The sequence below is a fragment of the Terrapene carolina genome, unplaced genomic scaffold (assembly GCF_002925995.2).
Source record: "Terrapene carolina triunguis isolate 2854851 unplaced genomic scaffold, T_m_triunguis-2.0 Scaffold66, whole genome shotgun sequence".
Taxonomy (NCBI): Eukaryota; Metazoa; Chordata; order Testudines; family Emydidae; genus Terrapene; species Terrapene triunguis.
The window spans coordinates 48,986,905-49,011,224 of record NW_020664417.1 but is presented as its reverse complement, the minus strand read 5'-3'; the positions used below and the strand labels follow the sequence as shown (position 1 = coordinate 49,011,224).

The following is a 24,320-nucleotide window of genomic DNA, read 5'->3' as shown; positions in this document are numbered from 1 at the left end:
TACCTATGATGAGTGGTTGATACTGCAGTCTGCCCCAGTGAACTTGGGCTAGATGGAGACTGGGCAGTAGCCAAGACTGAGGCAAAGTGGGGATAGTGGGTGGGGGAGACCCAGAACTGTGGGGGTACTGCCAGAGGGCAGTACCCAGAGAAAGGGGCACCAGGGTCCAGGGAGGGACACAGGGCCAGTGGCAAGGTGGATCACCAGCCTGCAGAGGGCGCTCCAAGGCTGGGAGAACTAATTCCGAGGACAACCAGCAGGAGGCACCGGAGGGGTGAGTCCCACCCTGTTACATTTCCCATTAAAAAAAAAAAATACTGCAAAGTCTCTGGACAGAAGTTCACCAAGCCCTGCACAATGTCAAGGGCTGGGGTTAAGGAGCACTTCTTAAGATAGCAGTCTCTGCTGGCACCAGCCAAGTCTGGCAACCATGGTGACCATGTGCAGAGCATCATGGCTCTAGCCCAAAACAGTTGCAGGCCATAACAGGGCTCAGAGGTGTTTAAGTGGATAGACAATGTTCTGTGCTTCATGAAAGACTCAAACTACCCTTCATACACCCCTGCTCTGTACTAGAAGCCAGACAGTCCTCAGCCCCAGCTGAAACAACGCACATGCTCTGCCTACGCAGACAACCATGTCAAGAAGCATCCAAGACACAACAGGGGCACCAGCCTTCCTCTTCCTTAGCAAAACACCCTGCTCCTATAACACATGAGTAAGGTGAAGATTCTGTCACCAGTATTTTTAGTAAAAGTCAGGTTGTGGAAAATAAGCAAAAATTCACAGAAGCCTGCAACCTGTCCCTGACTTTTACTAAAAATACCCTGGGGTGGCTGCTCCAGCCTCGTTGCTGCTCCTGCAGCAGGGCTGACTGCTGCTGCTCCAGCCCCAAAGGGGCTGACCTAACCCCAGCTGCTGTTTGGGCTGGCCACTGGTCAGCTGTTTGGCAGGTCCAGAAAGTCATGGAATCTTTGACCTCCATGATGGAATTGTAGTCTTACACATGAGCAGATTTGATGAGATAGTTGAGAGCCACATCAAACCTAATTGAGAGAGCACAATTTTTGGAAACTGCCTCATCCCATCCCAGTGAGCATAGTCTACCATGACATGAGTCAGATAGGTGGTGTGGGGGGCGGACTCACCCTGCACGGCCTCGTGCTGGTCTCAGGGAATTAGCTCAATTTCCAGCCCAGAGCACCTACTGCAGGCCAGTGATCCGCCTTGTCACTGGCCCCATGTCCCTCCCCAGACCCCAGTGCCCCTTGCTCTGGATGCTGCCCCCCAGTAGTACCCACACATGCTGGGTCTCCCCTCCCCAGGGAACCCCCACCCACTAACCCCACCTTGCCTCAGTGTAAGGCTACTGCCAGTCACCATCTAGCCCTACTCCATGGGGCAGACTGCAGTATCAGCCACTCATCACAGGCAAGGTTGGGTTTGGACCTGCTGCCTTTGCTTACCCCTGGGCTGCCCTCTGCAACCCCCAGTACCTGTTGGCCCACAGCCTGGGTTTTCCAGGCTAGAGCTCCCCAGTTCCTCTGCCTTTCCCCAGCCCTGCTCCACTCAGGTACACTGTCTCAAGCTCCCTGCAGCCAGGCCCCCCTCCCTCTGAATGCAGAGAGTGGCTCCTTGCTCCTGGCTCAAGCCTTTATAGGGCCAGCTGGGCTCTGATTGGGGCGTGGCCCAGCTGCAGCTGCTTCCCCAATCAGCTGGGGTTTTGCCCCTTTCCGCAGCCCCAGCCCTCTGCAGGGCTTTTTCAACCCCTTCAGGGCTGGAGCGGGTGTTCACCTCGCTATAGGTGGGTATACATTTAATTCCACTCTTTACCCCTTTCCCTCTTCAGGGATCTATCTTATGAGAGCCCACCAAAACCAGAAGTGGCTTCATTGCTTCATCCAGGAGTCATAGAGCAGGTCCCAAAATAGTTCAAGGGAAGAGGCTTCTCCTAGTATTTCCTCATTCTATAGAAGAAAGGGGTCTTTGTCCAATACTCGACCTGAGAAGACTCAACATATTACATACCATCCTGAACATTTGCCTCTGTCATTCCATCTCTCCCTCTCAAGACTGGCTTGTGGCTCTTGACTTACAGGATACATACTTCCACATTTCAATCCACCCGGCCCATAGGAAGTACCTAAGGCTATCAGTGGGGCCTAATTGTTACCAATAATGGTTCTTCCCTTCAGAGCATCCCCAGCACCAAAATGCCTGGCAGTAGTTGCAACCAGGGCCGGTGCAACCTATTAGGCAACCTAGGCAGTCGCCTAGGGCACTAGCATTTGGGGGGTGGCATTTTCGGCGGCGGCCGGATCTTCCGCCGCCCCGGTTGTCGTCGGCATTTAGGCGGAGGGAGCTGGAGCAGGGGGACGCGGGAAGGGCCGCCTGCAGCAAGTAAGGGGGGGGAGGTGGTATGCAGGGGAACTCCCCGCCCCAGCTCACTTCTACTCCACCTCCTCCCCTGAGCACGCCGCCCCGCTCTGCTTCTCTCCCTCCCAGGCTTGCGGCGCCAAACAGCTGATTGGCGCCGCAAGCCTGGGAGGTGGGAGAAGTGGAGCAGCGACGGCGTGCTCGGGGAGGAGGCGGAGCAGAGGTGAGCTGGGGTGGGGAGCTGCCACATGGCTCTCCTGGCCGGGGTGGGTGGGGAGCTGCCTTGGGGGAGCTGCCGCAGGCCTCGGGGAGGGCGCAAGGTGGAAGTTTCGCCTAGGCGCGAAACATCCTTGCACGGGCCCTGGTTGCAACACGCTTTAAGAAGACAGGGAATCCACATCTGCTTGTACCTGGATGACTGGCTGATCTGTTCTGACCTGATCCTGGAGACCGTCAGCCTTGGAATATATCCTTTCCCTGTTCTCTCATATAAGATTCCTTGTGAACTGAGAAATCATCTCTCAGACTACTCATAAGAGCTGTGACTCCAGATCAGCAAAGACCTATGTGCCAGAGGACAGGTTCAGATTTCTGCAGTCAGTGGCATATGAAGATGAGGGTGTGCATGTGTAGAACTCTTAGGCCACCTGTCAGGTGCACACATGTGACACTGCTGCCAGACTTCACCTGTGGCCTTTACAGTTGCGGCTGAGGTATGCATATTTCCCCACCCAGACATCATGTAAATAGCAGGATCTTGGTTCCACCTCAAGTCCTCTGAGAACTTGATTGGTGGGTAGGCCCAGTAAATATGCAGGGCTGGAGGAATTTGTGTCATTCTTGGTCTCCTTCATGATGATGGCTTTTATATGGACACACATGGGACAGGCTGAGCTGCCCACCTGAACCATCTGCAAATACGAGGCATGTAGTCTCAAGACAACCTGAAATTACACCTGAACATCCTGCAGCTGAGGGCTGTCAGAATGGGCTGCATGCACAGCACAGCTGGATACTAGTTTTAAAAACAAAACAAAAATCCCCTGGTCTCAGCACGAGGCCTATGTGCACCTATAGTGGGAATCATACTGACTACAACATCTCGAAGAACCTGTATGGTAAGTAACAGCTCTATGAGGCCTTTTACTTGAAAGCAAAGAGGACTGTCCAGTTCTGTAAGGAATGTCAGGAAATGCAAAAATTAGGGTTTTCATAACATTAACTTGCCTCTATAGCACACACACTAGATCTTTTGATTACTAAGTAGGCTATTAATGCATACCTCAGTGTGTGTGTGTGTATATAGTATGTGCAATGTGGGCAAGTTAACAATAGAAACTTAACTCTTGTGTGTCTAATGTTTTAAATGTGTAGTCTTAATATTGTATTATTGTAGCTTTGTACTAAATTGTATAATATATTAATATCACAAGTAAGTTCTTAAACAGGTAATGTAAAACACTTATAGAAGCATAATAAAGAATACATTTTGAGAACGCTGGCATTTTAGAATTCCAGATTCCAAACCATTCTGCTCCTAGCACATCTACATAGCGCTAAACCTTTTTTCATAATCAATATTAATGATGGAATATTGGTAACTTATACATCTAGATAGCTGAAAAATAAAAACAGAATCATTAACCATCAAAAGTTTAATGTAAAATGTTAGTGCTAACTTTACTATTTTGAAATACTGTAGTTGTTATAGTTAAACTTTATCGTAAGGATTCCCTGAAAAGTCTTATTCAAACCAGTCATTCTACACAATATTTTAAATACATTCCATCTTGTAATGCTTGTAAATGTTTTCACATAATATCCTTGTCTCACATTTTAAGAGAGATCAGTTAGCAGGAGTGTTGGCTGTACTACTTCTAAGCACTCTCTACTAGAAATAGAACTTTGCTAAGCATCAAACCTGTTTTGTCTACTTTGGGGTTTTCCCACGCAGAGAATTTGATGTTTAACCTGTTGGCCACCCACCATGAAAATAAAATTTATACTGCTTTTATCTACTTGGAAGCATATTAAATAAGCCTGAAGCCAAATATAAATGAAGGAAGCTGAGTACAGAATTTCTTTGAAAACCTTTTTATTTTAATGATTTGTATAGAACCTCATTGATTTGAGACAGGTTACTTTGTAAGAAGAAATGCAGTGAAATCTGCTCATTTAAAACATAATTGTTAAAAGATTAAACTAATACATATTTGACTGCTAGGAAAAGATATTTCCTAGTAGTAAATAGTGGCTTCTTTAGGTGAAATCCAATGCTAGTCTTCTTTCTTTGTGTCATTTAGAAAAAGCCAAAGTAATACTTATGTGATCTGGAGCATAGCAAAGTCTTCTCTCTTACGTGGAGATGGCTTATGATAGGGCAATTTTTTCTTGCCTTATATAGCCTGTAGACTATTTCACATCATTTGTTGATGCTTTGAGGTGGTGAAAGGCAATGTATTGTTCTGAATTTAGATAACTGATATAATTAGTTCAGGTTACCTTTCTAGAGCATTATCAGCTTGTAGGCATCAGTTTTCCTAATTTTCAAGCAGCAAATCCTTTATTTGGCATTAACCTTGTCTCTATGGGAAAACCAGCTCTTTTGCCAGAGTGAAACTTTTGAATTACTGACCTAAAGTAACATGAGACAAACACTTGGCAGTGAACCTGTCCTTTGTGGTGTTTATAGGAAGGATAATGATGTCCTGTATTATCTGAATGCCTTATTTTCATTAAAATTGAGCCATAGCCTTGTAAGTACTGCTTTCAAATATATTAAGAGTTTGCAGAAACTGCAGCAGTTTAATTTTTTATGCCATTGTGCAAAATGGGATCCTGGCTTTAGGACACTTTATGGAGGTGCAAAGATATTTTACTCTGCCACCTGGGTACCTACACCAGGTAGCTCTCACTATAAACAGTTAGAGCTATAAACAGCTGAGCAGCTCTCTGAGATTAGATAGGTAGTAGGATGGATATGAAGTCCTAAAGTGAGAAGCCTGGGATTAAACAAGCCTCCGGGGAAGTTTGGATGATATATGGTGAACTCTTGGTGAGTACAGGTGTTTCAGGGCTTTGCGACTTGCTATTATGTCCACTGTGGAACAACAGAGATGAACTCTGTGACGGGTTGGATCACAGAGACCCCCTTGGGACTGTCACTTGATATGCTGAGACTACCTCTGAGCCCGTTTTCCCTGCTATCTTGGGACTTCAGTACCCGGTCTTGTTGAGCCAGACATGCTAGCCTGCTGCAAACATAGACCCAGGTGTGAACCATGTCCCCCGAAAGCTGCAGACTTAACTGAAAACAGCTTAAGAAGTGCTCCTGTCTCTAGCACCCAGCTACCCAGTTCCCAATGGGATCCAAACCCCAAATGAATCAGTTTTACTCTGTATAAAGCTTATACAGGGTAAACTCAAATTGTCTATCCTCTATAACACTGATAGAGAGATATGCACAGCTGTTTGCTCCCCCAGGTATTAATTACTACGCTGGGTTAATGAATAAGCAAAATGTGATTTTATTAAATATAAAAAGTAGGATTTAAGTGGTTCCAACTAATAACAGACAGAACAAAGTAAGTTACCAAGCAAAATAAGTCCTTGTTCCAGTTCAGGTGGTAGCTAGGGGATTTCTCATGACTGCAGCCCCTTTGTTCTGTTCCACCCCCTTATATAGTTTTGGCACAAGGCAGGAATCTTTTGTCTTTCTGGGTCCCCACCCCTCCTTCTAAATAGAAAAGCACCAGGTTTAAGATGGATTCCAGTACCAGGTGACATGGTCACATGTCCTGTGAGACCCCCAAGCCTTCATTCTTCCCAGCCTGATTCACAGGAATGTTTGCAAGTAAACAGAGCCATCAAGATTCCAAACCACCATTAATGGCCCACACTTTGAGGTCCTATTGTAATTATGCAGAGTTATATTTCATATTTCTAGTTTCAGATACAAGAATGATACATTTATACAAATAGGATGACCACACTCAGTAGAGTTTAAGCTTTGTAATGATACCTTACAAGAGACCTTTTGTATGAAGCATATTCCAGTTACATTATTTACTCATTAGCATATTTTCATAAAATCATATGGAGTGCAACGTCACAAACTCCTAGGCAGGAATGAGTTTTGTACACAGCAAGAGACCCACTCACACTTCTGATATTTCCATTTGAGTGGGGAATGAGGAGAGAGAAGTGAGAATAAAAGAGAATAATTTTACATAGAATAATTTACGCTTCACTCCTGAAGCACTTATAAAGTTACTCAACTTACAAGTGAACTGTTTTATACACAAATTGCCTCACTCACTATTGGAATACCACCATATTTAAGGCAAAAAGTGGTAGCTATGTAATAGCACACAGCAGTATTACACAATAGGACTATCCATCTTCTAAGACTTTTATTTTTCTTTTGTTTAAAGCAACACTTTCATGATTGATCCTAAATATAATATGCTACCCTAAATGTCAGGTATACTGTACAAATATGCCTCTTAATAAAAAAAGACTAAAATTTCCCCAAGGCCTGCAACAGTGTTTACATCAGTGTTTTTAGTCTATCTGCTCTAAATACAATACTTCCGGAAAGTGACTTTCAGGAACATGGAGGGTCATCTAGCCCCTAACATCTGTTTAGTAGGGGAGCATCATAATTTCTGGACATATTTTAGGTTATACAAAATAACTTTGATTTTGAGACTATTGTAGGCCCCATTTAAGAAGGTTGCTAGTTTTTCAGGATATGTTTGTAAGATATGCTTATATGTAAGGGTGCAAACATATGTCCCTTCACAAAGATATTGCCAGAATACTATTTAATTTTCAAAATGGCCTTTTATTCTCCCTGATGTTGGTAACCTGACAGTAAAATGTATCTTAGAGGGAAAACACTTCATAATGTGTGAACACTTGGCTGCTGTAGGTTTGCTTATGACTGCTAACATGAACTAATCCATTTTATAAAATTGCTGTGAAATATCTTTTATGCAGAAGTATGTGTGAGTGTTTTTAGACATTTAAAGCATGCCATTGGAATATGGGCAGGAACATCAATTTTGTCACTTGCTTTTTATTTTATTATGTTATTGCTGTGTACCATTCAAAATTTTCTAAGGGCTTGTCTACGTGCGTGTGTGTGTGAAAGAGAGAGAGAGAGAGAGAATCAGCAGCTTTTTGCTGTACCTCAGGTTACATGCAGTAGCCAAGCTGCAATAATAGCATGAACATGGGATGGTGTGCCTCTGTCAATGTACATCACTGGGTACGCATGGGCAGCTTGCCGCATGGTGTTCTCAGAGGGTATGCTTCACTGCTGAGCATTCTGCATTATAGCATTTTTATCACTGCGTTGTGGGATGCATAGCAGAAGCCAGGCTAGTTAAAATTGTTTTAAATCCCATGATTCATCTGTCTTTGCCTCGTATTGCCTTTATGGGTGGTCTAGTGCCACTTTTGAATTGCTGTCGCACCACTATGCTGGCAACCTCTGATACACACAGGCTGCTTGGGCTGTATTTTAGCTCTCAGCTGGCAGAACTTGACTGGAGATTTTGCCTACCGCATCACTGAACAAACGTAGCAGCTGGAGACTTCGCCTGCCACACCACTGAATAGATGGAGCATCTTCAGTGTTGGTGGAACTGGGACGTAGATGAGGAGGAAGAGAGACACCGAGGAACTGATAGTAGGAGAGAACTGGTTCCTGGAGCAGCTTCACAGCGTACAGTGCAGATTCTGAGCTCAGGTAACCGGAACGTTTTGATAGGAAAGGATTCACCTGCAGATCTGAGATAACCAGCAGTGGTGAGAGAATTTTAGAATGGGAGGAAGGCAACCTTTTTGGAGATATGCTGTGCTAATCCTGGAGCTACAGTGGCATCAGAGCAGCATGTGGCACACCCTATCTGTGGACAAGCAAGTCACAATTGCCATCTGGAAGCTGGCCACCCCCAAGTGCTGCTGGCCCATAGTGAGCCAATTCGGTGTGGGGAGATCACCATTGGGGGCCACTGTCATGCAGTTGTGTAATATCATAGAAGAGTTACTGTTGCACTGGGTTATAATTAGGTGTAAAGAAGCATGTTTTTAATGGTTTTAATGATTATATTAACCAATGAGACTGTACCTTTCTTCAGAAAATAACTGAAGTACAAATGGGAAAGGTTGATTAAAATTGATTTAAATCCCAGCTTTCCTCTTGGTGATTTAAATCAGCCCACCCCGTGGATGAATATTGTCAGATATCTATTGCTCTTATTTTGTGTTTTAGGCCTGAAATTTGTGCTGCTTTACATCCAGCTGTTAACCCATGGAGGAGCGGAAGTGTTGGAAGTTCTTTGTGTAGTGTTTATGGACTCTGGAAGCACTACCTTGTGGCAGTCCTTGTTGTACTTATCTTGGCTGGCCTATTTGACATTATTGAACATTGAATTAGTGCAGGGGTCGGCAACCTTTCAGAAGTGGTGTGCCGAGTCTTCATTTATTTACTCTAATTTAAGGTTTCGCTTGCCAGTAATACATTTTAACGTTTTTAGAAGGTCTCTTTCTATAAGTCTATAATATAGAACTAAACTATTGTATGTAAAGTAAATACGGTTTTTAAAATGTTTAAGAAGCTTCATTTAAAATTAAATTAAAATGCAGAGCCCCCCAGACCGGTGGCCAGGACCCGGACAGTGTGAGTGCCACGGAAAATCAGCTCATGTGCCGCCTTTTGCACGCGTGCCATAGGTTGCCTACCCCTGAATTAGTGTCTTTGACATCATTAAATTGTAGAACAGGGGTCGGCAACCTTCGGCATGTGACCTATCAGGGTAATCTGCTGGTGGGCCATGAGACATCTTGTTTACATTGACCATTTGCAGGCACGGCCCTCCGCAGCTCCCAGTGGCCGCGGTTCGCCGTTCCCCGCCAATGGGAGCTGTGGGAAGCGGTGGCCAGCACGTCCGTGTGGCCTGCAGCTTCCTACAGCTCCCATTGGCTGGGAACGGCGAACCATGGCCACTGGGAGCTGTGGGGGGCCGTGCCTGTGGACGTCAATGTAAACAAGATGTCTTGTGGCCTGCCAGCGGATTACTCTGATGGGCCATGTGCCGAAGGTTCCCAACCCCTGTTGTAGAACATAATTACAGCAAGGTTTATCGCCTGCACAGTTTACCTGTTTATTTTTTCAAGAAGAATATAAGGGAAGGAATACATTTTAAATATCAGTTGCGTTTTTTTTTTTTTAATCAAAAGAATTATGGCAGAGAATCGCATAACCTACCTATTTGAAACTGAATGATGGTCAAGTGTATAGACTAAATCAGACACTTGCAGTTCTTACCTGCAAGACCAAACTCAGCTGAAAGAAGAAATGATGAAGTACAGTAGCAAAAAAATGAAAATGACATCAATACAGCACATATAGATGGTCATTGGGTCAAAGGAGACCAACTAAATGACTTATAGAAAGCTGTTAAGATAACAGCTATATAAACACATGAATAAGTTTGGACTAAAGAAAGATGTGTTACTGTGGCTTTACAAAAATGAGTAGACTCTTCAGGGTCTGGGAGCTGACAGTGAGAGGAGGCTGTTGGTTTTAGGTTGGACTAATGGGTTGACCTGAATTAAGGTGCTTTATGTATATTCAACAATGTCTCTGATAAAGACTGTTAAATTACTAGCAATGAATTAAGACTAGTAGATTTACTCCCGGGGGAATTCTGTGCCCTACTGCACAATGCAGAATTTTGCAGAATACTTGGTCCTGCTTCAGTGTAGGGACCTGAATTAGATGACCTCTTGAGGTCTCTTCCGGCCCTCTGTTTCTTTCTTTTGGGATTAATTTTTTAAAAAGTTTAATAAAGAAATAATAAAAAACACAATGTTAAATGACGTACTGCTTGTATGTTACCAAATACCACACATTTCACAAGCTATCCAGTGCAATTATGCAGTGTGTCGAAGCTTCAAGAACATATTACAAAATCAGACTAATACACAGCCAGAACATGTTAGGATGGGAATAAAAGACACACACATAAGCATTCACAGATAGCACAAACAATGCCTGACATCTCCACTTTTCCCCTCTCTTGTGCCCCCGCTTTCCCTTTTTGCCTATCTCAGCAATTTTGATACATTTGAATAAAGAAACATTGTCCAAATTTCTTCAAATTTATTTACTTGATCTCTGCATGGATGAGTTACTCTTCCTTCACTACAATTCAGACACATCTGAATACCACTGCTCTAGTCTGGGAATAAACCTACTCTTCCATTTTTGTAGAATCATGGGCTTGACAATCTTTGCGGCCCTCAAGAATCAGTGTAGTACGTATGTAACGTATGATATAATTTTCAGCTGAGGTTTGATTGCTGAAGCCAAGCATTATTTTAATTATTGTGTCTGTCTCTTTCCACAGTTACCTGACTGTTAGACAGTCCCCCAGCATATGCATCAGGGTCCCTTTTTCTTCAGTTCAGCACCAACAAATATCAGAGGACAAAGTCCCCAGCCCTACATTTCTATGATTCTATAACCTTCTCTTAGGTACTTAGGGGAGGGCGTACGTAGGAACTCATTAGAGCAAGGATACAAAGAGGCGGTATACATATGGTTGCTTTTTCTACCTCTCCATCCCTTCCCAAACAGGAAACAGATTCAATAAACCAGGACCCAATGCAGGGCAACAAGGAGGAACTGACCATTAATCTGTACTTATTGCAAGAGATTTTAAATTGAGGGCTGTTGCTTAGCTTTAGCTGAGAAGAAAAACAAAGCTTTGGCTTTGTTTCTGGACTAGGCAGAAGAAAGCCAGGATGATACATCCTGACACCTTGCAAATTGGGCCAGAAAGGAAAAGCTCGGAGGTGTGTGTGCCAAGGGCCAGGGTGCTTCTTTCCTGTTACCTTTGGCTATGGCTGTGTTTCTATAGATCTGTTTTCATGTGTATACAGAACAAGGTTTAAAATTAACTTTATCAATATAAACTGACCTTGTGCTGCTCCTATGCTGAGCTGGAGAGTGATGGTATGGGAGTTTTGGGGTGAAACTTGGAGGGACATGAACTGGAGGTTGAGGATTGGGGTGGTGGTGATATATGGAGAGTGCCCAGGCTCTCGGGTTTTAAAATAGAGGTTTGTATGGGAGGAGTGAGAGCACTGGTAAGGAGAAAAAGTACTGGCAAGACATGGATGTCAATATGACAAGAGATCAGGTTGTCCGATGATGGAGCGTAGGCGGATCAGGAAAAGCAATTTTATTCATATGAAACTTTAAAATGCTTAACTTTCTGGATATAAAGCTTTAAATACTGTAAAGCTTTGAATGTGGATAAAAGCCTTTCCCTCCACCATCCACTTTTCTATTTCCTACCCATTTCCCCTTTCACCACACTAACCTATCTCCTATGGAATTGCTGAAGTCTCCAAAAAAGTCCTGCTTTGTAAGGTCTGTCAAAGAAGGACTTCCCTCCTGCTGACCTTATACACCAAACCTATTTATATTTGTCACTCTTTTAAAGAAAAGAAAAAAAACCCTACAAGAAATAACACCCTATAACAGTGTGGGACTCACCCCTGCAGTGCTTCCTGCTGGTCATCCAGGGAATTAGTGTTCCCAGCTCCAGAGCGCCCTCTGCAGGCCAGTGTCCCGCTTGCACTGGACCCAAGTCCCTCCTGGACCCCACAGATCTGGGTCTCTCCTCCCCAGGGAACCCCCACCCCCTATCCCCACCTCACCTCAGACTATGGCTACTGCCAGTCCCGATCTAGCCCCCGTTCACCGGGGCAGACTGCAGTGTATATGCCACTCATCACCCGCAAGCAGGGGGGTTTGGACCTGCTGCCTTTGGCTGTCCTCTGCAACCCCAGTACCTTCTTTGGCCTTTAACAAGGCCTGCAGCCTGCAGGGTTTCTAGGCTGGAGCTCTCCAGCTCCTCTAGCCTTTCCCCAATCAGCCCTGCTGTTCCCACCTGTAGCCCTCTCCAGGGCTGTTTTAACCCCCTGTTCCTCAGGAGTGGGGCAGCCGCCCCCACTACACACCCTAAATAAAAACCCCAGGGATATTCAGAAACAGGTAACTTCATTAAAAAGAGTTGTTTGAAAATATGTTACAGTGGCAAACTAACATTGCCAAAAAAGTATTAAATTTTCCTTACAAAAGTTATATACTATTTTTAAAAATAAAAGATAAGGGGACCAAAACCCCAACATAAAAAAGCTATGACTGGGTTGACCATATAAGTCATGACGTAATGGTGAATGATGAAGGTTTACATGACAGCTGGCAACTGGCTGAGTCCCTTAACTGCTCAGTTCCAGATTTCTAATGTTTGGGGGTTTTATACTGTTTGTTTTTGGGTGTCAGTGAGACTCATACTTTCAACCTTAATACTTTGTTTAAAAAAAGATTCTTGTTTGTGAATAGAAAGGTTAATTTTGAGGCTGAAAGAAAAAGTGTTGTAGATTTTGTTTGTTTGTTTTTTGGTAAATCCTATTAAGCGAAGTAGGTCAGCAGATGAGGTAAACCAGAACTAACCTGCTATTCATAAAATTGAGAAAATACTGCTAATCAGAGATTTGTGACAGTGTACTTAAGGGAAATGGACACGTCCAGTTTTTAAAAGGCACAGAACTATAACATGATATAAGATCATTGTAAGTAGTAGACAAGATTGCCAAGAGGATTAGTAAACAGAAGTCTGAAAAATCTTTTTTTCTTTTATTTGTCAGAGATATGCATTCATGAAAGTTTTTGAAGATTGCCGATAATTACTAAGAGATTTGGTTTGGATAAGCTTTAAAAACTTCAAATAGAAATTGGAGTCTTTTTGACTCTTACCCCCCTACTTTGTCAACACCACTGTACTTTCCTTTAGAATTTGCCTGGCTTTTTGAATCTTCCTGAATGATCCATCTGTTTTGGTACTCGTGCTGCTTCAATAAAACTTCCCCAACTCTGAGACTTATGCTGTCAAAGGAGCACCAGAATGTGCATGAGTTAAATAGACAGGGAGCAAGTTGTAGCATAACTAAAGCTGCGAGTTTGTCACGGAGGTCATGAAAGTTATGGATTCCGTGACCTCCGTGACTTCTGCAGTGGCTGGTGCGGTTGGCTGGGGCAGTCTTGGGCCACCGCCCCCCCATCTCCCTCCCCCCCAACAGCAGCAAGAGTTTGGGTGGGGTGCTCAGGGTTGGGGTGCGGGAGGGGTGAGGGCCCTGGACAGCGCTTACCTCGAGGGGGCTCCCCAGAAGTGGCGACATCCCTCAGCTCCTAGGGGGAGGCATGGCCAAGGGGCTGTGTGCACTGCCTCCGCCTGCAGGCACCGCCCCCGCAGCTCACATTAGTCGTGGTTCCCGACCAATGTGCGGAGCCGGCACCCAGGGAGGAGGCAGCGCATGAACTGTGTGGCCACACTTCCGTATCTGCCTAGGAGCTGAGGGATGTCGCCGCTTCCGGGGAGGCATGGGTAGGGAGCCTGCCATTCCCACCAACCCCTCCGGCCCCCCCAGCACCAGCACAGGTCTCGGGCTGCACGCTGCCTCCCCCGCCCCCCCCAATGCCCCAGCACCAGCGAGGGTCCCGGACTGCCTGCCACGGCCTGCCCCCTACCCCAAGCACCCACTGGGCCACCTCCCTGAGAACCCGTGGCACCCCCGGGCTGTCCCCCTCCCCAAGATTTAGTATGGGGTATATAGTAGAAGTCATAGACCAGTCACAGGTCATGAATTTTTGTTTACTGCCGGTGACCTGTCCATGACTTTTACTAAAAATACGAGTGACTAAAATGTAGTCTTAAGCATAACTAAAATTGTCAGGGATGGGATCTTCTAATGACGGGGAGGATGGGTAATATATGCAAGTAATGGAGAATGTTGGGAGAGGGGATCCCTTTAATGAACTTTTAAAAAGGTTGGGTTGAGGCTGTACCTGAAGATCGGTCTGGAATTTTTTTTAGCAAACCTGTTCACCCATTCTTAATATTTAGAGGCTTTATAAGCAAGATATAGGCCTGGTCTACACTACGGGATTAATTCGGATTTAGCAGTGTTAATTCTAATTAACCCTTCACCCGTCCACACAACGGAGCCATTTAGTTCGAATTAAAGGGCGCTTAAAATCGATTTCTGTACTCCACCTCGACGAGCGGAGTAGTGCCAAAATCGATTTTGTTAATTCGAATTAGGGTTAGTGTGGCCACAAATCGATGGTATTGGCCTCCGAGAGCTGTCCCACAGTGCACCATTGTGACCTCTCTGGACAGCAATGTGAACTCGCATGCACTGACCAGGTAGACAGGAAAAGACCCAGGAAAATTTGAATTTCATTTCCTGTTTGCCCAGCGTGGAGAGCACAGGTGACCACAGATACCACAGATACCTCAGCTCATCAGCACAGGTAACCATGCAGGCTGATAATCGAAAAAGAGCACCAGCATGGACCGCACGGGAGGTACTGGATCTGATCGCTGTATGGGGAGAGGATTCAGTGCTAGCAGAACTTCGTTCAAAGAGACGAAATGCCAAAACTTTTGAAAAAATCTCCAAGGGCATGATGGAGAGAGGCCACAATAGGGACTCAGATCAGTGCCGCGTGAAAGTGAAGGAGCTCAGACAAGCCTATCAAAAAACAAAGGAGGCAAACGGTCGCTCCGGGTCAGAGCCGCGGACATGCCGCTTCTACGCCGAGCTGCATGCAATTCTAGGGGGGGCCGCCACCACTACCCCACCTGTGATCGTGCAAACCGGGTCTGGGATAGTCTCTACACCTGAGGATTCTGAGGATGGGGAAGAGGAGGAGGAGGAGGACGATCTTGCAGAGAGCACCCAGCACTCCGTTCTCCCCAACAGCCAGGAGCTTTTTCTCAGCCTGACTGAAGTACCCTCCCAAGCCTCCCAAGCCAGTAGCCAAGACCATGACCCCATGGAAGGGACCTCAGATGAGTTTACCTTTTAAAATATAAAACATGGTTTAAAAGCAAGGTTTTTTAATGATTATTTTGCCCTGAGGACTTGGGATGCATTCGCAGCCAGTACAGCTACCGGAAAAGTCTGTTAACGTGTCTGGGGATGGAGCGGAAATCCTCCAGGGACATCTCCATGAAGCTCTCCTGGAGGTACTCCAAAAGCCTTGCCACAAGGTTTCTGGGCAGTGCCGCTTTATTCCGTCCTCCATGGTAGGACACTTGACCACGCCATGCTTGCAGCAAGTAATCTGGTATCATTGCCTGACAAAGCCTGGCAGCGTATGGTCCCGGTGTTTGCTGGCATTCAAGCAACATCCGTTCTTTATCTTGCTGTGTAATCCTCAGGAGAGTGATATCGCTCATGGTAACCTGCTTGAAATACGGGAACTTAATTAAGGGGACAGAGGTGGCCGTTCCTACTGGGCTGTTTGCCTGTGGCTGATAAGAAATCCTTCCCTGCAGTTAGCCAAGCGCGCGGGGGGGGAGGAGGGGGGAATTGGCCCAGAGCTTTTCGCGTTTGGCTAGCAGGGATCTTCCCTGATACCAGCCACGCTGTGGGGGGAAGGGTAAAGCGATCATCCCAGGGAATTCATGGCGGGAGGGGGGGGGGCGGGGGGGTTAGTTTGGTTTCTGCAGGGATCTTCCCTGATACCTGCCACGCGGTGGGGGGAGGGATACAGCGATCATCCCAGAGAATTGGATGTTGGGGGGGTTAGTTTGTTTTCTGCTGCTGAAGGTTAACAGGAAAACCTCAGCAGTCAACAGGCTTTGATTGGTATGTTGGAAAGGAGGGCGCAGAAGCCGAAAGACAATGGCTTACCATGGCTGCCTGCAAGCTGAATTCTGTTGCCCGGACCTGCGTCTGTGATCTCTAACACCAAAGCCACAGGCACTCAATATTAAGATGGAAAATGCGACCTTGTACTGAAATCACATGTGCTATGTAATGTGAATAGTGTTCACCATGAAAGAGTATAAGCATTGTTCTGTAAAATGTATCATTTTAAAAACTTCTCTACTTTTTTTCAACCCTCCCTCCAGCAGCTGCAAATGTTTCAAGCCTCCCTCCTGCGTCCAGAAGGCTATCTCAGATAAGGCGTCGTAGAAAGATGACGCGAGATGACATGTTCACAGAAATAATGAAATCCACCCGCAATGAAAGAGCTCATTTGAATGAGTGGAAGGACACTGTATCTAAATTTAGGAAAGATGCCAGTGAACGTGAGGTCTTGAGGGACACTCGAGATGAGAGGTGGCAGGCTGCAACGCTGGGGCTGCTTCGTGATCAAACGGACATGCTCCGCCGTCTGGTGGAGCTTCAGGAACGGCAGCAGGATGACAGACTGCCGCTGCAGCCGCTGTATAACCTACCTCCCCCCTCACCATATTCCATATCCTCCTCACCCAGACGTGTAAGAACGCGGGGGGGGGAGGCTCCGTGCACCCTCTCACTCCACCCCAGGGGACAGCCCAACCAAAAGGCTGTCATTATATTGAATTTGATCAGTGGCCTTAGACTTCCCTCCTATCCTCCTCCCAAACCTCACCCAGATTACCTTCTTGGTTCTCTCCCTATGTTTATAATCACTTAATAAAGAATACATGATTTTTAAAGGATAGTGACTTTATTACCTTTGAAAGAAAGCTGGGGGGAGAGTGGGTTGCTTACAGAGAATGAATGAGTCAATAAAGGGGGCTGGTTTTCATGAAGGGAGAAACAAACAGAAATTTCACACTGTAGCCTGGCCAGTCATGAAACTGGTTTTCAAAGCTTCTCTGATGCACAGCGCTTCCTGGTGTGTTCTTCTAATCGCCCTGGTGTCTGGCTGCGTGTAATCAGCAGCCAGGCGATTTGCCTCAGCCTCCCACCCTGCCATAAAGGTCTCCCCCTTACTTTCACAGAGATTGTGGAGCACACAGCAAGCAGAAATAACAATGGGGAGATTTCTTTGGCTGAGGTCAGAGCGAGTTAGTAGCTATCTCCAGCGCGCTTTTAAACGGCCTAATGCACATTCTACCACCATTCTGCACTTGCTCAGCCTGTAGTTAAACAGCTCCTGACTCCTGTCCAGGCTGCCTGTGTATGGCTTCATGAGCCATGGCATTAAGGGGTAGGCTGGGTCCCCAAGGATAACTATAGGCATTTCAACATCCCCAACGGTTATTTTCTGGTCCGGGAAGTAAGTCCCTTGCTGCAGCCGTTTAAACAGATTAGTGTTCCTGAAGACGTGTGCATCATGAACCCTTCCCGGCCACCCCACGTTGATGTCGGTGAAACGTCCCTTGTGATCCACCGGTGCTTGCAGCACCATTGAAAAGTACCCCTTGCGGTTTACGTACTGGGTACCCTGGTGCTCCGGTGCCAAGATAGGGATGTGGGTTCCATCTATCGCCCCACCACAGTTAGGGAATCCCATTGCAGCAAAGCCATCCACTATGACCTGCACATCCCCCAGAGTCACTAGCTTGTGTAGCAGCACCTCAGTGATTGCTTTGGCTACTTGCATCACAGCAGCCCCCACAGTAGATTTGCCCACTCCAAATTGATTCCCGACTGACCGGTAGCTGTCTGGCATTGCAAGCTTCCACAGGGCTATTGCCACTCGCTTCTCAACTGTGAGGGCTGCTCTCATCCTGGTATTCTGGCACTTCAGGGCAGGGGAAAGCAAGTCACAAAGTTCCATGAAAGTGCCCTTACGCATGCGAAAGTTCCGCAGCCACTGGGAATCGTCCCACACCTGCAACACTATGCGGTCCCACCAGTCTGTGCTTGTTTCCCGGGCCCAGAATCGGCGTTCCATGCCTATAACCTGCCCCATTAACAGCATGATCTCCAAAGCACCGGGTCCCACGGTTCGATAGAATTCCATGTCTATATCCTCATCTCTGTCGTCACCGCGCTGCTGTTGCCTGCTCCTCTCCGCCTGGTTTTCCAGGTTCTTGTTCAGCATAAACTGCACGATAAGGCGCGAGGTATTTACAATGTTCATGACTGCTGTCTTGAGCTGAGCGGGCTCCATGCTTGCCGTGGTATGGAGTTTGCAGTGTTCACCCAGGAAAAAAGGCGCGAAATGGTTGTCTGCCGTCCGTTGCTTTCATGCAGGGAGGGGGGGAGGGAGGGAGGGGTGAGGCTGTACCCAGAACCACCTGCGACAATGTTTTGGTCCCATCAGGCACTGGGATCTCAACCCAGAATTCCAATGGGCAGGGGAGACTGCGGGAACTATGGGATAGCTATGGGATAGCTACCCACAGTGCAACGCTCCAGAAATCGACGCTAGCCCCGGTACATGGACGCACACCGCCGAATTAATGTGCTTAGTGTGTCCGCATACAATCGAATTTATACAACCTGTTTCCCAAATTCGAATTATCTAAATTCGGATTAATCCCGTAGTGTAGACATACCCTAAGTGTGAAAAATGTATTGTGACTTGGTAAAGAATTGCAGAAAGAATTGCTTTCTTCTAACACTGAACTCTGTTTAAATAAGGAAAACAATATGTATTCCTAAAGATATTTTGTCTCTCCTTCACTATAAAGTGTCTGACTGGAATCTTTCCCAGACAAAATTCTACCTAGTTTCCGACTATATGTATAAATAAATAGTACACGAATACATAATAAATGAATCTATGAAAGCCAGTATACCAGTACAGTAGATTAGGCTGCTGTTATAGGCTTGTAGGCAGATGTAAAACGTATTTTGGTTCTAATCTGAAAAATGGAAGCAACTACATTCATAGTAATGGGTATTGCTCTTAATTCACAAAACAAAATGTCTAAGTATTGCAACATATATAGGGTGAAATCCTAGTTCCATTGAAGTCAGTGGCAAAACTCCCATTGACTTCAGTCTTCTTAGTGTATGCGCAGTGCGCCTCAGGTGGCGTGTGACCAGGATTCATCTCCGAATTTGGTCCACTGGTTGGATCATTAGCTTCCTCGGCCTGGGCCGGATACTGACAGGGAGTGCAACGTGAATTCTGATCCATGCCCCCCATTGATGTCAGTGGAACAAGATTTCACCATTGTCATTTAAGATCTTGCAGGGCTAAGAAGTGACATGAGTTAAATTCAAGCATGTCTTAAAACTTTCTTGCATACTGTGTGTCACTTTATTTTTATTGTAGCACTCAGCACTTAAGAAATGTTAAAGTATGTGTCTGACAATGCAGTAAATACTATTGGAAGTGTCTCCATGGAAACATAAGCAACACTACTTGAGATGGTCTGAATTGCCTCAAAGTGCACGGAACCTCAACATATCCTCCAAGTACTGCACCTGAATAGAAAAGTATGCTAAAACTTCCTAAGTGATCCATTATCCATAGATCCTCTTGAGTCACTGTGATCTGTTATGATTATACTTGTTTAGTAAATTCTTAAGATGCAACCCTACTGTGAAAGATGAGTGGGCAAAAATGGCACTTGTGCTTGTTTCCTGTGTGTATTCAGAATTATATCTGCTAATACTAGAGATAAAAATAATTGTCCACTCTCTTTAGCCCTGCAGAAGTTGCACAAACTAAGAGGGAATGAGCTGGGTTCTCTTTTTTTCATGTGTATCATAAACAGAATTGTTAACTAAAACTCTGATTGCAGGGATAATCTGTTACATCTGTGTAAACGCACTGAAGAGGATAGGTTGCACAAATTTCACTGAAAGCGTAACCTGAATGCAACTGATTTGCACGTGTATAATTTGAGAGTACAATTTGGCCTGCAGGATCTTTTATTACTGCTGATGGATGTCCAAGAAGGAAAGAACCCAGCTTTCCATTCTCATCCCACAGTAACTTTGCAGGGCAGGCAGTTAGAAAAAACATCTTATCCTTGTACATTTGATTTGGAAATCATTGGAAAATGTTAAAACTTGGAACCCCAAAATGCCACAACTACCGTCACTTCTCAGGACTGTAATGTCAGTGTATATGTGATCTTAAAAAAAAAAATTCTTAGTGGCAGTTCTGATAAACTATTACTTTGTATGTAGCAAACATTTTTTCTAAATTAAATTTGACTGTTTTGATATATTTTAAAAAATATAGAAATGCTAATCTAAAATGTAGAAAATATTTGGGCCTTCTGGAAAGAGCCCTGTGTGTGTGGTTTGCACTGCACAGAAGGGCTCTTGTTTGTCCCCAGAATACTATTAAATATGCCTTACACACACAGACAGGGATCTCCAGTAAAGAGGGTCAAGCAGCTTCACTTTCTTCATGGGAGGGTAGGGGGGGACTGATAACCCTTGTAATCTTGGTTTGAAACAATGACTTCTAAAAATAAAAATATTTTGAATTGCATGATACTACTGTATGGATTATAGACTTTCTTTCAACCTAATAGAGTCTCTGATACTGAGAAATTTATTAGTTTGCTAATTTTGCAGTTTGTGAGTTCTCCTGGAGCTGAGAAAAAAGTGATTAGTAAGAAGTTCACTTTCACAGAACTTGTTAACAATTGGCAGAAGCAAATACTTGATGCACTTACTGTTTTTTCTTCAGTAAATGGGGTCTGCATACAGTGTCTCCTTCCTCCTTCTCAACATGGATTATGGATTATTTCCTTCAGATCACAAAAAGTTTCTCACCTATTTTGCCAAGTGATAGAATAGCTTTACATAGCCAATTATTTTAACTTCTGCTAAGAACTGAGGAGGCAGCATAACAAGTGACTGCATACAGTCTTGCAAGCTAAATCTGTGGTGATACTTGTACAGGACCCTTGTTTAGCATATCGACAAGTGTAGAAATTGAAAAAATTGACAGCAACTTCATCTAGATTGTCCCTAATGAGGTTGAATTTTTATTTGTATATGTATTTTATTTTTGGCTGTTTGGTTTGTTTTATTTCTGACCTACAGTCCAAGGTAACTCTTGTCATGTGTCCCCAAAGGGAAATTTTCAACCAATTGTTGACACTCAGCCATTTATGAGCCCAGCCCTGCAGCTGGTCTACTACACCAATTTAAACATTTAGTCATTGGGAGGGCTACAAGTCAGAGGCAGCTTGGTTTTATTTCACCCCTGTAGTTTTACTTGTGTGTGACTTTTTCAGGTGACTAAATGTTTACATGTTTGAAATCAGAACTCAAGAAAGCCTACATTTGTGACCACCCAGTAAACATGTCTTTTCCTTTCAATCACTGAAATCTAAACCTCACATTTACAAAGCTTTCTGAAAAAATACCTTCCATTTGTAGTTAGGTGGATGCTAACTGCAAACATCTCTTAAGCTTGTTCCCTTTGTCGGACTCCTCTCTAAAAACATACTTTATGTGGCTAGTTTCTTGGGTGGTTTTAAAAAAAAAAGAACTACTGTTTAAGATCTGTTAATTGTTGTCTTTGACTTAATAGTTTCAAAATTGTTTAGGTGACAAAACTAACTAAATGGTATGTCTGTGAAATGAATAAAAGGTTAGAGTGACATTATAGCTTTTTTGTTGCTTGGATATTGCTTTCTGATTTTTAAATATTAGTAAAAGTTAACTGTATCATTGCTCTTCCTTTTTAAGCTGTTGTTTTTCTCTGCATTTGTGATGAACAGGTTGAAATACTAGTTTTTCCTTCTTGATATTGCCTCCATAGAAGCGTGTGTCTAGCTACATGGCCAAGGAATGTTTACAAGCAGCAGCTGGCAGTTAGGGGTGCATGTGCATGTCCCACAAAACCAATATTCTATTATCAGATTAAACTGTGCAAAATAGAAAAGAGAACCATGAGGATTGATATCCTTTGGGATTTTACTCTAGTTAGTTATAGAGTCAATTGATAGTAGCAATATGCCAATCAACACAAATACGTGTGTGTGTGTGTGTGTGTGTGTGTGTGTGTGAGAGAGAGAGAGAGAGAGCGTTGAGGGGTTGGAATGTCCACCTGCAGCCACAGGATGAGATGAAAGGTCTTTGGCAGTATCCCAAGAGTTCAAGTACTCCACGCATTTACAAACTTCAGAACTTCATATGAAGTTATGCCATTTAAGCGGTTTCTTAACTTTAGAGGAGTTCTGTTTGTTCCTCACAAAGTATAGCAGTATTGATAGTACTAGCTATTGAATCCAGGATATCCATAGAAATTTTACACCTGTAGAACCTTTTGCATATGAAATTGTCCACACTTGCACTTTACACATGGAAGTAATGAAAAAAAAAATAGTATTTTCTTCCCTTCCCATTGCATGTTTTCTTTCAAACTGTCCTGTGTACAAGTTTTAAGTATTATCTGAAGTTTGATTCCCAAGCTGTCTTCCAGTTATAGTTAGACTTTTGTGAGTTTTTCAAACAAAGGTACTCTTGAACTTTTCTCTCCAAATATATAGTGAAAGTTTTCCTCTTGTCTGAGAGTAAGGTCTGGTCTATATCCCTGAGCGACATAGTTATACTGATCTAACCCCCTGTGTAGAGAGCACTATTTAGACAGAAGAACTTCTCCCATCAACATAGCTGCCATCTCTCCAGGAGGTGGATTAACTAGACCAATGAAAGAGCTCTCTCCCCTCTGCATAGAGTGTCTTCATTAAAGCACTACAACGGTGCAGTTGCATCAGTGAGGCTGCGCTGATGCAGCATTTTAAGTGTAGACTTGTCCTAAGATTGCCAGTTTTCATGTCTAAAGGACGTTTGTTGTTGAAACTTACAGGGGGTTGAAAATAAAATTAATAGGACCCTGTTGGTAACCTTAGGCCCTTATCCTGCAAAACTTTTATGCATGCATTTAACTTTACACCTTTTCCATTTACAACTTGCTTTATAGTGAGTCTTGAAGACATTGGTGAATGCAATAGAACAACTTTTCCTTCATATTTTCTTTTTGTCTGTTAAGATCGCAGAAAGCAGATCAGACTTTGAAGATCTGGACCTTTATGCAACTTCTCGAGAGCAACGGTTTCGTATATTTGCCAGTTTAGAATTTGAAGGCCAATTATATATGACCCCACATGACTTCATTCAGTCTGTTACAAGTGATGCACCCAAACGTAAGTAGGATTTTTGTATGGATGAAGTTCCTGTGTTAAATGCTGATGATGCATGTTATCTTTCAACTTATTTTAAGTTACTGTTTCTGTTTTACTTGATGTGAAAAGGAACTGTTGAGGATCCAAAAGGAGAATGGAGAATTCCAGAATTCATTTTAATGCTATCCAGAAGGTTTGTAGGGTTTCTCATACTGATTGCCCTTAAAGCCAATTTTGTAATTCCTTTTTAATCCCTTAGAAGTCTTTAGTTAAACATTTTGTATTGTCTTATAGTTCACACCTTGCATAATAGGCATGCAAAATTTGAAGTCCATTTGTACTAACAATTTCAATTCCAGCTTCTTTTTGAATATGCTAGTACTGCTGTAGAACTCTTGTGTCCTTTTCGGTATAGATAGTGCTTTTTTCCTGTGCACTGTCTAGGACAGTTTTGTATCGCAGTTTTCACCATTTTAAATTGTCATCTATTTTGTTTTTATTTTTTACTCTTTCAAGATTGTGTAAGGCATCTCATGGCCAAAGAGCAAATAACACTCTGAGCAAGAACCTCAGACCCTGCGGGAATCAGTTTTCTCCATTTACAAATTCACAGAAGAAGCTCCCTGATAGTTTATTTTCCACTTTTTCACACACATCTTCAGTTGGTTTGTTATAAATGTCAGTTTCAACACCAATAAGATAAATGCACAGGCAGACTGAGTAGTAGGACACAACATTACTATATATTTATTATTATAATATTTGTATTACTGTAATGCCTATGATCCCTAATCATGGACCAGCACTCCAGGGTACTAGGCACTGTACAAACACAGAACATTCTTAACTGGCTTGATTTTCTGGCTCTCAAACTTGGAATGCTGAGCTCTGGTGGCAACATTCACAACTCCTGGGAAAAGTGAATGCCTTGTGTTGCTTAGGAGTGATTTATGATAACTGACTTGAGTTGTTGTCAAAGTCCCTCTTTCTAAAGTCAACAGCACAAAGAGTGCTGAAACCATC

At 44.1% G+C, this 24,320-nt stretch overlaps 1 protein-coding gene across 4 annotated transcripts in view; it reads left to right on the top strand.

The window, feature by feature from the left end:
* The first annotated feature begins 23,191 nt into the window (after positions 1-23,191).
* MICU3 (mitochondrial calcium uptake family member 3) overlaps positions 23,192-24,320 on the top strand; it is an 81,302-nt gene continuing 80,173 nt past the window's right edge. For all 4 annotated transcript variants that reach the window (XM_024193316.3, XM_024193325.3, XM_024193309.2 and 1 more), the window contains exon 1: positions 23,192-23,318. In XM_024193316.3, coding sequence (XP_024049084.1) covers positions 23,270-23,318 — 49 coding nt within the window. In that variant the 5' untranslated portion in view covers positions 23,192-23,269. The remainder of the gene's footprint in view (positions 23,319-24,320) is intronic.